General features: G+C 35.7%; 4 protein-coding genes across 6 annotated transcripts in view; 2 read left to right on the top strand and 2 right to left on the bottom strand.

The window, feature by feature from the left end:
* Nucleotides 1-3,003, top strand: part of eml5 (EMAP like 5) — a 96,402-nt gene extending 93,399 nt beyond the window's left edge. Inside the window, exons 44-45 of the mRNA XM_057343466.1 lie at nucleotides 1,285-1,385; nucleotides 1,824-3,003. Coding sequence (XP_057199449.1) covers nucleotides 1,285-1,385; nucleotides 1,824-1,860 — 138 coding nt within the window. The 3' untranslated portion in view covers nucleotides 1,861-3,003. The remainder of the gene's footprint in view (nucleotides 1-1,284; nucleotides 1,386-1,823) is intronic.
* A 634-nt stretch (nucleotides 3,004-3,637) lies between these two features.
* On the bottom strand, nucleotides 3,638-6,858 carry isca2 (iron-sulfur cluster assembly 2). The gene is made up of 4 exons (XM_057343458.1): nucleotides 6,768-6,858; nucleotides 6,165-6,309; nucleotides 4,393-4,508; nucleotides 3,638-4,292 (listed from the first exon to the last, which is right to left on the bottom strand). Exons 1-4 carry the CDS (start codon nucleotides 6,827-6,829, stop codon nucleotides 4,118-4,120), a joined length of 498 nt encoding a protein of 165 aa, XP_057199441.1. The 5' UTR covers nucleotides 6,830-6,858; the 3' UTR covers nucleotides 3,638-4,117.
* Nucleotides 6,859-7,487: 629 nt separating this feature from the next.
* Nucleotides 7,488-9,345, top strand: npc2.1 (NPC intracellular cholesterol transporter 2, tandem duplicate 1). The gene is made up of 5 exons (XM_057343460.1): nucleotides 7,488-7,600; nucleotides 7,846-7,941; nucleotides 8,177-8,284; nucleotides 8,377-8,549; nucleotides 8,683-9,345. Exons 2-5 carry the CDS (start codon nucleotides 7,860-7,862, stop codon nucleotides 8,767-8,769), a joined length of 450 nt encoding a protein of 149 aa, XP_057199443.1. The 5' UTR covers nucleotides 7,488-7,600; nucleotides 7,846-7,859; the 3' UTR covers nucleotides 8,770-9,345.
* Nucleotides 9,346-9,874: 529 nt separating this feature from the next.
* gskip (gsk3b interacting protein) lies at nucleotides 9,875-13,275 on the bottom strand. 3 transcript variants are annotated; one of them, XM_057343462.1, is made up of 3 exons: nucleotides 13,177-13,275; nucleotides 11,601-11,846; nucleotides 9,875-11,471 (listed from the first exon to the last, which is right to left on the bottom strand). In XM_057343462.1, the coding sequence occupies exons 2-3, from the start codon at nucleotides 11,841-11,843 to the stop codon at nucleotides 11,313-11,315; spliced, it is 402 nt and encodes a 133-aa protein (XP_057199445.1). In that variant the 5' UTR covers nucleotides 11,844-11,846; nucleotides 13,177-13,275; the 3' UTR covers nucleotides 9,875-11,312. The 3 variants fall into 3 exon arrangements, with proteins under 3 accessions (XP_057199445.1, XP_057199444.1, XP_057199446.1); XM_057343461.1 differs by lacking the exon at nucleotides 13,177-13,275 and adding an exon at nucleotides 12,305-12,387; XM_057343463.1 differs by lacking the exon at nucleotides 13,177-13,275 and adding an exon at nucleotides 12,144-12,245.
* Between the last annotated feature and the right edge of the window lie 72 nt (nucleotides 13,276-13,347).

Genomic DNA, 13,347 nt, shown 5'->3' with positions numbered 1-13,347 from the left:
TCTCAGAAGCCATTCAATAGTTTTATGAATAAATAACAGAATTTGCATTTTTATTTGTAGCTGATCTGTTCCTTTAACATCTTTGCATTGTCAGTGTACTAAAGTCATAGTTCACCCACAAATAAAAATTCTGTCATCATTTACTCACCCTCTCGTCATTTCACATCTTTGTGACTTTCTTTCTTCTACAGAACACAAAAGAAGATATTTTGAAGAATGTTGTTTACTGGCCCCCATTCACTTGCATTGGTTTTGTGTCAATATAATAGAAGTGAATGGGGGCCAGTGCTTTGCGGTTACCAAGTTTCTTCAAAATAAATTATTTTGTGTCCTGCGGAAGAAAGTCATAAAGGACAGAATTTTCATTTTTGGGTCACTTTAATGTGATTCTATAACAAGCTATTATGTTTATGGCAAAATGTTTTCTTGGAAGTTGCAAAGTCACTCAATAATATGAGAGAATGTCAAAGATGCCTTTGTGGTTTCATCATTGACATGACTTAGTTCTTAGTCAATAGTGTTTTCATAACAGATAAATAGAAACCAGAGAGTAATTTCCTGAATACTAGGACAAATGACATGGAATGTCACAAGGTATAGTAAAAATAGCTAAATGTGACATGGTTTCGTCAACTTCTGTAAAACAATTTTTATGAACACAGCACATTCCTACAACAGCCAAAGTTTCACTGTATAAATGGATCTATTTTTTAAGTTATACAGTAACTGTCTATTACTGTTTAGGGTAACTATACTATTTCTTTATTACTCTTTTTTCACATTGTAACTCCTCAAAACTGGAATGACACTAATATAACTATAGGATTTATGTTCTGACTAAAAAATCTAAATAAATGAAGACTGGTATATTTAGTCACCCTTTGCTTGAAATTTATAAAAAATGTACTTTTGCAATTTATTTTATATAAATGAGCTTCTTGAAGGAGTTTATTTTGTAAAAAATCTCATTTCAAAAAGCACAAGCCTTAAGCCTACTTTTTCATATCAAAAGAATTTAAGATACATTTTTTGATCTTTAAGAACGGTCGTCTATATATAACTCACAGCTATCATTTATATTTATATCTACTGTAAATATATTAGGCTGTTACAGTATCAGAATTACATTACACAATTATTGTGGCCGAAAGAATTCATGATAACGATATCTTTGCAATAATGCTTTCATTTACAGTATGCTTTCAATAATGATTTATGACATTATCATGTCTCCTTCACTGCTCAGCATTTGATATAATATCTCACATGAAATTGTGTCCTCAGGCCAAGCACAAACGTTTTCTGGGTCACTCTGCCCACATCACCAACATCCGCTTCACTAACGGGGATCGTTTCGTGGTCAGTGCCGGAGGTGATGATAGAAGGTGTGTTCTGAGAGACACTGCTGTTAAGCTTACGTTCATTGCTAATGTTCCTCCTGGTTCCATCATGTTGTTATTTCTAACCTCTTCCTTTTTCAAATCAGCAAGCATTGTGAGAGTTTCAGTCCTGCAAGTGTTTTACTTCAGACTGATATTTATTCTGAACAGTATCTTTGTGTCCACAACCTAGTGTGGAGCTGTTTTGCTGTCTACTTCCTACATAACCGTATACTCAATTGACTTCAGTAGAATTTGATGTTACATAATAATTTAATAACAAAATTATGAAAACAGTCCAATATTGCATCTCTTGCATCAGGAGCCTATGTATCGGAAGTGCATATGATGGCTTTATGCTGTAGATAGGCAGCTTGCTAAATTTTGGAACAGATTATATTTTACTAAATTAACATTTTCTCTCTGTATTTTTTCGTCTTTCAGTCTGTTTGTGTGGCGATGTGTCCATGCTCCTCACTGAGGGAACACAACAATCTCCTCCCTTCCTAATGCCTCAAAATTACCATGTGCTCCGAAGACTAGTGAACAGAATCATGGAGTAATTCCGCCGTTCATGGATCTTCGTGAGCTGCTGGGCCTGTTATTACACATAACTGAACTCAACCGTTCTTGAATGACAGGTGTCACATGACCCAATGTGAAAGATCCTGTCGGATGTGTACGTGTTTACCCCACACCTTCAAAAAAAAAAAACAATTACGCTACAAGTTGCAGAAAGTCTGTGTGTTTGTCTGTTCATCCGTTTGATTGATTTAAAGATTTTCTTCAAAGTGAAAAAGAAGTTGTAGCACGCTAAGTACGATCAGCCTTAAACTACCGTGGAGTGTTTTTTGTTTTTTAAGGTGTGATGGGTTCATTTGGTATTTTTTTGTTTTTATATGATCATTGTTTTGTGTTTGGTTTAACTGCTGGTTTCGTTTCTGGGTTCTTTTCAAAGATTCATAGATCTCCTGTGGCCTTCTCCCTGAATGTAACACTGACGTTATATTCTAGGATGTCAGCATGCCAAAGCATTCTATGCACTGTATACTTGACCTGCTCACTGTGGTAGTCCAGTGGTCTTTTACATGGTAAAATCCCCATGGTTGAACAAGGTACTCGATCATTAAACCTCAGTCTCCCTAAAACAGTAGATAACACTCCTAACCTCATATGTAGCAAATTTAGCTCGAATAGCAACCTTGAGACATGCGTGTGTGCTTGTTTGAATATAGGTATGAACCGTATGCTTTGCGTTTGATGTCCTGAGATCACAGATTTAAAAAGAAAACGGTACTGCAATTATTCCCTCAGAAAATGAATGAGAGGTTGTTTCAATGCTGTCTTATTGTCAATCATTGTTCATCTTGCTGCTGAAGCCTTTGTAACATCACATTTCATTCTGAGTAGGAGTCATTTTTTATTCTTTTTTTTTTAATCAGATTTGAGTTTATTTACCTGGATTGTCTTGCCTCAGAATATAAAAGATTTATGCTTAATGCATATTTTGTTTTTTTCTGGTTATCAATGTAAATATCATTTGTAAAGACATTTTTTTTGTATATTTTTGTGAAATGTTTCTTAAAAGCCACCTTTAATAAAAAAGATATACATATATCACATGTTCACATTAAGCTTTGTGTCACAATTATTGGTGGTGTTATTTCATGTACATGCTTATAGAACATTACACGAATATCACACCCTGGGATTTTTTAGCATTGTGGCAAATAAATCTCCTAGACGAGGAATTGTTTTTACTCCCATGTGACTTTGCAATCTAAATTAAATGAAATAAATAAAAAACACTAACATAAAGCATGTTAAATAGACCATGCATCTCTTTATAACAAAAAAAGTATTGCTTTGTTTTAGAATGTAGAATGCAGGCCCAGTTATGACTGAAACATTCTACCAAAAATGAATTATGTGGGCAACAATGAAAGCTTAAAAGTAACAGGAATTCTTAACATTGTTGTTCTTAACATAGTTTACTCATTTGATCATCTCTAGGCATTGTCAGATCACTTATCACAAACCTCTTTATGATCCTGATGAGATTTAATATAGAAGAGAAGACAAACTGATGTTTATAATGCAATCTGGAAGCTTTTTAATTGATTTCTCTGATCAGTTAATGAAAATTACACAATTATTGATTGAATCCTCTTATAAAATGATCTTGTCACAATCATATGATAGTGAACTACCTCAAAACACTAAAACATTCTTACAGGGTTATTTTCTTGTGTATTTCCTGAATCAGCAAATGTTAGAAAGACGATGTAACTTTGCCCTGTATTGCCTAAAGTTCCAGATTACTTTATGTACTATTTATGCTATTTGAGGTTCAGTGATGTCAAACTGACATTTTTCTTAAAAACGGATTTGACAAATCAACTTCTGAGTCATTACTATCAGCTTACCATTGTGAATCAGGGAAAGGGAGATACAGTTTTGAACACTGATTTTGTTTATTACAGCTTAGACAGTGATAGCAATATTTTAGGAATAAACGGATAACAACACTCTACACAACGCAAATCCATATAATCTTATAACTTTATTAGAAATCTATTTACATTCATCTTTATATACAACACACCAACCAAACAGCTTTGGGCTCTTAACTTCATCATAGTTTTATGTGAATGATGCGTCTGACTGATTCTGTACACATGCATTGACACTTTGGATAAGTTGAATCATTTCTAATTGATGGAGAGGCCTACAGCGCTTCAGACCTTAACAGAGAAGGACGAACCGCATGAGCAGCCGTGTTCAGCCTTAGGGTTCTTCAACACCTGAAAAGAAGAGCGAATGAGCTCTTCATTGAAGTCTACTGTGGATCCTTTCATGAACTCCAGACTGTCCTGGTCAACTATTACTCCAACACCATTTTTTTCAAACACTCTGAAAGGAACCAAAGCAGAAAACTAGAAATAAACGCAAGAGAGCCAAAGCTTAATATTTATTAAAGACCTTTTCTATTCTACACATTAAGAGTCATTACCTGTCGTCTTCATTTTTGACTATGTCCATTGAGAATTTATACTGGAAACCTGAACATCCGCCTCCCTCCACCGTTATCCTCAGATACTCTCCCTTATTTATAATCTCTGTAAGCCTCTGCAGGAACATCAAAACACATTACAGTCACACAAGATGATTATTATTGTTTGCGGCCAATGCCTTGTATGATGAGTTGTTACTTTTTATAAATGCAATCATTGTTGCAATTAGGGCTGTGTATGGCCAACAACGTTACGATACGATACGCATCCCGGTACAAGGCCACGATGCGATACGTATCCCGATTAGGGATGTAACGATTCACCGTGAGCCGGTTGAAAATCGATTATAATGTGTGACGATTCAAATCGGTTGAGGTGTGAACTGAGTCGCAATACATTTTTTGAACAGCAGGGGCCGCCATGTTCACTGCAAACCTAAACGTGGCCATGCTGATATTTCTTAAATGCAAAAAAATCCAAGAAAAGCACAGACAGTATTAGTTTGTTTATATTAAAGAGACTTTTTCTATTATTAATTTGTTATAAAATTGCAGTTTAGTTTTGTTATTTGAAATAAAAGATCATTTTATTATACAAAGAAACGTGAAGCATTTAAGAAATAATGCAAGGGAAGTTGTTCATTTCTAATTCGTTTCATCTCATTTTGTAAAAATAAATCGTGAGTAAATCGCGAATAAATCGCATCGTGAGATCAGAATCATGAATCGCATCGCATCGTGAGCTGAGTGAATCGTTACATCCCTAATCCCGATACGGGTCAATTTTTTATTACATTTATCATACGACAGATTTACAGCAAAATATACTTGCAGAAAACTGCCATTCATAACTGCTTATCAGTTAATCTGACAAATCAATGCATAAAGTAGCTTTGAGAATGAGTAATTTATAGAGTTGCAAAAGATCAAGTCTTTATACAGAGACCCTTGTTTCTAAAACAGGGTTTCTAGGCTACATCATATGTGTGCATGTGTTTTACAAATAGACTATATGTCTAACGAATAAATATGAATATATGCATTGACCCGCAGGCAAAGTAAATAGATTTAATTAAATAAGAAAGTGTTGAATTGAAATAGATGACGTATTTCTTTCTAAATGTCAGATTTCTAGATATAATATTATTAATGTATGGGTGCTGTAAGATATAAGCAGATCTTTGCTCTTCACTTTCTATTACACGCACATTTACTGTCGCTCTTTCACGTCTTACTTTTCATGTATGATGAGCGAGCAGCGCGTCACTGCATCCCTCCAGCGGCGGGAGTTTCATTGATTTTAAACGCGTGCAATAGTTTTATAGTGGATGAGGGAGAAGCAGTACTGCGTCATGTGTGTGTTGAATTAGCGCCTACACGACACTCACTTTACACTTCGCCTTAAACGCAAGCATTTAAGTGAATGATACGAGAACGCGCTTTCATGTTTAACTACTGCGCTCACGGATGCAGAGAGAAGGTGAGAGAGCGCGCTCTTCATGATCACATGCGGGTCACATGACTATAGAATCATGAGGGGCGATCTGTACGGGTCACGGATAAACTCCGATCAGATCCTTATACCACTAATAATTGTTACACGATATTTTTGCGTAATAATAGTTTAATTTCAAAAGTGCTGCAGAATCTATACGGAGGCAGATGTATCGATGCGCGCATCGTCAGGAGCTCATGACGATGTATCGCCATATCGATATTTGGAGTACAGCCCTAGGTAATGTCTCTATGATGAAGTCCAGGTGTAGTCAAACCTTGACACAGGATTCACTGAGATTAATGCTGTCACCAGCTGTGCTGGAAGCGTTTAGAGAGACGCTGCTGTAGTGCACAGTGGATGTGAGAGGGGAGATGAGAGATGGCCATCTTCTCACCGCATGACCTCTGGATGAAGTCACACTAACAAGAAAACATAAACGCATGTCAGAGAACGACTGTATGTGCCCTTGATCATAGTAAACATGGCTAAAGAGCTCATACCCTTAATATAGTAAGGTGACAATTTTGATTAAAATAAATATAAAACTATAGCGAGACATTTATAATATGAATGAGAAGTTGTATTACATAAAGTTACACGTTAATAAAATAAGAGAAATTTGGTTAGTCATTGCAAAGGGAAGACTAACTGAATCATAATTTATCTGACACGTTGATTAATATTCATTTGCTGCTAAAATGCGTCAATTTAAGTTATTAAAAAGCAGTTACAGAGCCCAATACTGCGTTGCGTCCTAAAGCTAGCTAAGTTAGCTAGCTAAGCTGCCTTCTATGAAAATAACAAACAAAGAACTCAATTATTTATATAAGGCAGTACAACTGAAACAATCACTGTAATTTCGTAAATTCACGCATACTTGAGAAGGTAAAATGATGCACTTTTAGGGACGCTTGCAAGTAGCCTTCGAGCAAATGACATCTTCTGTAAAGCAAACAGTATTGCGCCATGTGCGCATGCGCAGAACAGAAGGACCGATAACGTGTTGCCAGGTTTAACGTTAATAGCCTTGGAATTTTTTTTTAACAAAATCATCATTGTTTGTTAATTGTAAAAAAAGACCAAAGAAAATGTGAGTAAATGAATGAAAAAACGTGCAGTATAGTAAATGTCAGCGAGAATAAATAAGTGTTAGACATACATTTTCAGCATGTAAGAGATACAAAGTAACGTCAAAGTAACTAGGTTAATGCCCGGTTTTTCACAGACACGGTTTAGCTTAAGCTAGAACAACGCCTTAGTTGAATTAAGATATTTATGTTGCTTTTATAAAAATGCCTTAGAAGAATACATTACTGGTGTGCATCTTGAGACAAAACAATGGCACTGATATATTTTAAGATATTTTTTGGGCAAATTATTTTCAGTTAAAACAGGTCACACATTCATTTTAGTCTGGGACTAGCCTTAAACCTTGTCTGTGAAACCGGTCCTAAAATGACAAACCAGCCTGCAGAACCTTAATATTTACACTTACTCGGGTCGCCAGACTAGATAAAGCTGTTTCAATATATTTGGCAACAAGCTCGCCCCCACCTTTTGCTCCATTATTTCCATGAGTCACCGCCATTGGTTGAGGGTTAAAGGCGTATTCGTCATAAACACCCCCACGCCGACAGTATTTGATTGGAGGACACAGTCATACTCATCTTGTGACAAGGAAATAAGTTGTGAGATTCAAAGCAGGGCTTGGTACGTAATAGCATTTTAATTCAACTTTTAAACATCTTAATTCCAGATTTTTGTCTTTCCTGTGTTGCTTCATTTTATTTGTTTCAACAAGCTTTCTGCCGGTCTGAAACTCAATTTAAAGAGGAAGCGTTCTGAAACTATGCAAACTCACTCATTTTCATGAACGCATTGTCATGTGATTGAGTAATCCGCTTGTTTGGTTTGTACTCTGAACATTAGTAAACATTTATTTTCGGTCTTGACAGGATTTATTTTAACCATGGATTGCCGTGTGATGTGCGTTGTTTTGCTCTCTTTCCTCGTATGTGCTTACGCAGAGCATGTGAAATATGTAGATTGTGGTAAGTGCTGTTTATCTTAACGCTTATAATGTTTGATTAGCGATTACTTGTAAATCAGATTTTCATTAAATTATGTTTATGTCGTTTTTTGTTTAATTTCTTTCTCTTTTGAGCTTTCCAATGCATTATAAATCCAAAATGAGGCGTTGACTTTGTTGGATGCATTGGATGTGATCATTTGTGTAATCTTTATAATGCCTTCCTGATATTCTTTTTTTTTTGGTTGACCTCATAGGCTCACAAGAAGGTAAAGTTCTTGATGTTGATATCCATCCCTGCCCACAACAGCCGTGCCAGCTTCACAAGGGACAGTCCTACACAGTCAATGTAACCTTCAGAAGTGGTAAGTTGTTTTTGTCTTTATTTGTATTATTTAGTACTAATCCAAATACACCAAAGGTTTCAGAAACAAACACTTGTTTATATGTTCCTTAGATGTTGGGAGCCAAACCAGTAAAGCCGTGGTTCATGGAGTGATTGCTGGTGTCCCCATTCCGTTCCCCATTCCGATTGAAGATGGTTGCAAGTGTGGAATCCAGTGCCCGATTCAGGAGAATAAAGTTTACAGCTACGTCAACCAGTTGCCTGTCAAGAACGAGTACCCAGCAGTAAGTTTGCTTAAATAAGGCCAGTCTTTCACATGCTCCTCAGCTAGTGCATTCTGTAATTTTATTAAAAAATTGCCTTTCACAGCACTAACTTCATTTAATGTATACTGTTTTTGTTTGTTTTTCTTTCTAGTTCAAATTGGTAGTGGAATGGGAGTTAAGAGATGACTTGAGCAAAGATCTATTTTGCATCAAGTTCCCTGTTCAGATTGTGAACTGAAGCCCAACACTGAATCCAAGCAAAGGACTCTCGAAAAGGGATATTCTCAAGAAAAAGAACCTCCGTATGTGTGCCTAAATAATTCTCTACGGACATTTTAGAAGTTTTATAGATGCTAATTTTATGATTTTTTTCTAACTATGACAGTCTGTCATTTCAATTTAATATCTTTCAACACAGGCAGCAAATAATTGCCTAATTCCATTTTGTGTTGTGCTAAAATGGTAGTGATGATTCACTAGAATGAGATATTGACAAATGGCAGTTGGTTCATGTGAGATGAGATCAGTGTTGGTGATTCAATCATGAAATTGTGCTCAAGCGATTTTTTATTTTTATTTTTTTTTGCTAGCTGCCATGTGGCCATACAATACTGTTCTCTTGTCTTTTTCTCAGTTTTATCAAGTCATTGACTTTTTACTCCTTTAAAATCTGCATATTTAATAAAGACTGCATTTTAAAATTGTCTTAAAAGCAATAAGTCTTAAGTAGCCACAATAGAAAGGCCATGTTTAACAAGCAATATGTATGAGACCAGTCTGACTAAAATAAATTTACTTTTTATGTATAAAGTGACTATTTGAATTTGTGAATGGGTTCCTGTTTTCTCATTTTATTTTCTTTACAGCTTTTAAGCCAAAGGCTCATTTGTACCGTTTCTGTGCTTAGTGCATTCTGATTTTACCAAAGTTGAAAAACCCCAGATAATTAGCATGTCAAGATTTCTTGACTACAGGAGTTTGCTGAAAGTTTATACTGACACGTTAAAAAATGTTGCATAGGAAAGCAATGTACGGTGTTTCTAGAATGAGCACATTGCTTCAGTTTAAGTTCCCTTTTCATGAGCAGCAACAAGTATTGTTTTACTTCACCTGGTTCTTCCTGGTTCCAAAATTATGTTTTAGGAAGGGAAGGTGATAACTAAACATTGTAACTAAATATAACGATTCTTCATTTTCAGTAAGACAAGTATTATATTAAAAGCAGAATTTGTTGATCGCCTCAAGAAAGTGCTTACTTTAGAATAAGCTATTATTTAAATATTTTACAGCCCTGTCTGTTAATATTAGGTAGTAAATTAAATCAAACCAAACCAAACCACATGAACATTTTAATGTGTGCTTTTTATTATAAGGAAACAAAAGCAAGCAACTTTCTTGAAGTTCAAGGTATTTGTGCCATATAAGCCATCAAAACACAAATTTATATGACTTGTCTTTGATGTTTATAGAAATTAAGAAAATTATTAACAGGCTTGTTTAAAACGGATTTAAGATGTTTTGTGTTCCTTTTTTAACAAAATAGCATACCACATCATACCACCAAACATACCACCATCCTTTGCTTATCCAAAACCACCTGACATGCAAGAGTAATCGGGCTGAAATTTGAAAACCCAATACGAGGTAGAAACCCATCATACAAGAACTTCCTGCATTGAGGCATTTAATGATTAAAGTTGTATGCTCTCTGAAACAAATTAAAGGGAGATGAAAACAAAAAGGATGTGGAATGTAACCTTTGCTAAATATTTAAGCAGCCCTTCTAAACAAGTCAGAAAATGGCTAGCTTATTTCCTGTAGTGCAATTCTGTGCAGTATATAAAGCTTACTTTATCCCAATCAGAAAATCTTTCATCCCTAAAAATATTTTTTAAACACTTAAAAACACCCACTATTCAGATTACATATTGTGTGATATGTTTAATCAACCATGAGAATTTCTCAGTCTTTACAATAGAAATTGGGGTGTTGCCAGTACAGCTTTAGTGCTAAAATGCACCATCTTTTATGCTTGGGACTGATTTAAGAAAAAAGACCAATACCTACATTATCATTATGTTCTACAGAGGTGTCATCGTCATTTTTTTCCCAAAAGATTTTGGAGGGTTTGAAAATGGATTTTACCATCATTCATCAGTTTTGGCTTTTCAGTACTTTCTGCTGACTTAACACATTTTTACATTAACAAAAGGGAGTTTATATGACACCACTATCGAGCAGGGGAAGGTAAGATACTGAATAAATTGTCATTTTTAAGTTTTCAAAACGATTGATCCACAACCCTGTGGACAGCTCAAACTTTAAAATGTGAATTTAGTAGTAAGGCAACAGACAACTTTTTAATGACCATACTGAACCATGCTGTTCACCATTGATGGAAGTACAGTATGGAGATAGTACACAATTACATCAAAGTCAGTGCACCTTCATGTTAACACAAAATACATTCGTTTCAATGACAATGTCCCCAAATATTTTACCATGAAAATGAACGCACAGTATTAATCTGGGCCCTTCATGTGTCACAGCACTGCCTCCAATAATACTTCTCTAAATAAAACAGGAAATACTTAAAACATCACAAGCAAGTCATGTTCCAAAACATCACTAGCAAGTCATGTTCCAAATAATCACAAGATGTTTTGTTAAAACAAACAACAGGTTAAAAACGGTAAGCATCACTGATACTTCAGGCAGAGGGCAGCACAGGACTTGGTTGAACTTTTAGCGAGCTCAGATGGTTTAGTGATACTGAACCCCTCACTGTCCATTTTGTTTAAGCCTCTCTAGTCTCTGTAGCAAAGCATTTCCAAACGCTTCTCTGTAACCAGGGCTCAGGGAATCCAACAGTGAGTAAACAGTCTCATGATACTGGGTGCTCAAACCTTCATCCACCTGATCAAAGGCGTGTCCCACCACCTGAAAAAAACATAGATGCTTTAGTAAAAGTAGACACATTAAGCAGGACACACATTTCCCACCAGTGTTAATACTTAATATTACAATCAATTACGTATATTCCAGATTTTTTTGTATCTTTTCACTCACCCTCAATCCAGCCTCGGTGAGCTCTAAGTAATACCGGTTTCCCTCTCTGGTTTCAACGTTTATGTGCGCCACATCTACTCCACTGGTAAGACTGTGAGAGACGTGCATGTCTGTGACTGCGAAGAGCACATCATTGACCACCGCCTCAGCTTCCAGCCTCATGTCTTTAACCTCTCCCAGCTCCACACAGCGTTCTTCATAGGAACACTTCGACAGGTCCTCTGGTTTACAGTCCACTTCCATCCCCTAAAACAAAAGCAAGTCTTCAGATGATCGAATGCAAGACAAATAAAATGCAGAGATAAACGGGATGTTCATAAACATCTGACGTCGACTGATCATGAGGAGGCGCGAGCGCTGTGACGCTAACATCTCTGACAAATGCAGCAACTGACCAAAGTACCAAACTACGTTTAACTCTTAGTAAAAAACAACATTTTTGGTAGAAACAAACATTTTACATTAGTAATGTACTATATCACTTGCCTTAACGCAATCTGAAAGCATAAAGAGCTAACGTTAACTAACGATATTACTACTGACCAGGAAAACTGTTGTAGTGTAAAGTTGCAATAAACTGGTTGGTATCAGTTGCTATGATTTTAATAATAGTGAAACCAAATACATAACATAGTTATTTATTAGATTATAAAGTTTGGTGTCGTTAATAATTATATATTATCGCAATTTTGAGAAATACTAACCTCCTCCAGGGGTAGGTCGTCAGAACACTTCCGGCTCATGCCGGTGATCAGTGCGGAAATTCAAGAGCGTCATTTAAGCGCAGCAGTTGCGCAGTGAATCTAGGCGTATTCTCAAAATGATCTACGATTCTCCACAAACAACGTTGTAGGCACATAGATATATTTTACAACATAGAATTGAACATATTACATATATGCCACTGATTAGTTGATAATGCTCATCTATTAGCTGATCATTCTTTATGTAACTGTGCGAGTAGCCTAACGTTAGATGTAAATTACGAGCTTTGGGGGGAAAGGCTTCCAGAGAGCATTCTCAATAATATCAACAATTATTTTTTAAAAGAACGAACGGATTATTTGAATTTATATAAATTCAAACGATTACCATTTTATTGAATTTTATTTGTATTATTATTGCTGATTTTTCGTGATATAAAATAAATTAGTTACTGCATTATTCGCAAGCACTGCTACGAAAATACACATGGAAAATGACTGGATTCTTATTGGAGGAGCTTTGTTCGTGAAAAAGGCACAGTTCGTAGCACCTTTAGCATTTCTTTTTACCATTTCGAATTTCTAAACGTTTGTATTGACTAAACATAAATTAAACTAAACATATTATATTTTTCGTCTAAAGGAAATCCACCGTCCGTTAGTAAATAATGTCAGAATTTTTACTAAAGCTTTGTCAGTAGGTCTTTTAAGAATTTAGTAACTGTGTGCTATTTTAACTGTTTACTGGATTTAAATCCAGACTAAACCAATGCAGCAATTACACACAACATAATATTTACACAACAGCATAAACATTTATACATTCTGACACCACACAACGGATCATCTAAATGTAGTTCGAGTAGACTTACCACAAATAAAGCACATTGACTCTTCTTTTAAAAGATGTATTGTACTGTAATAACTCTCACACATCTGCGTGGCTGAACTGTGCATTGCAATGGCTGCGCACAGTGCGCAGAGCGGATGATCCTGAACACGCCGTGCGTGAGCGTGCGCAATGACAAGCGTGTTTGTAAACA

This window comes from Triplophysa rosa, linkage group LG10, assembly GCF_024868665.1.
Source record: "Triplophysa rosa linkage group LG10, Trosa_1v2, whole genome shotgun sequence".
Lineage (NCBI taxonomy): Eukaryota > Metazoa > Chordata > Actinopteri > Cypriniformes > Nemacheilidae > Triplophysa > Triplophysa rosa.
This window is presented reverse-complemented; position numbering and strand designations above follow the sequence as displayed.

Coding starts and splice junctions, on each gene's coding strand:
- gskip (XM_057343461.1), bottom strand. CDS start 12,343: ATGAGCCGGAAGTGTTCTGACGACCTACCCCTGGAGGAG. Junction 11,847..12,304: donor ACGACCTACCCCTGGAGGAG/GTTAGTATTTCT, acceptor CTTTTGTTTTAG/GGGATGGAAGTGGACTGTAA. Junction 11,472..11,600: donor TCACCGAGGCTGGATTGAGG/GTGAGTGAAAAG, acceptor TGTTTTTTTCAG/GTGGTGGGACACGCCTTTGA.
- isca2 (XM_057343458.1), bottom strand. CDS start 6,829: ATGTCATTTGCTCGAAGGCTACTTGCAAGCGTCCCTAAAAGTGCATCA. Junction 6,310..6,767: donor GCATCATTTTACCTTCTCAA/GTATGCGTGAAT, acceptor TTTTCTTGTTAG/TGTGACTTCATCCAGAGGTC. Junction 4,293..4,392: donor GTCAAAAATGAAGACGACAG/GTAATGACTCTT, acceptor GGTTCCTTTCAG/AGTGTTTGAAAAAAATGGTG.
- npc2.1 (XM_057343460.1), top strand. CDS start 7,860: ATGGATTGCCGTGTGATGTGCGTTGTTTTGCTCTCTTTCCTCGTATGT. Junction 7,942..8,176: donor TGTGAAATATGTAGATTGTG/GTAAGTGCTGTT, acceptor TTGACCTCATAG/GCTCACAAGAAGGTAAAGTT. Junction 8,285..8,376: donor CAATGTAACCTTCAGAAGTG/GTAAGTTGTTTT, acceptor TATGTTCCTTAG/ATGTTGGGAGCCAAACCAGT.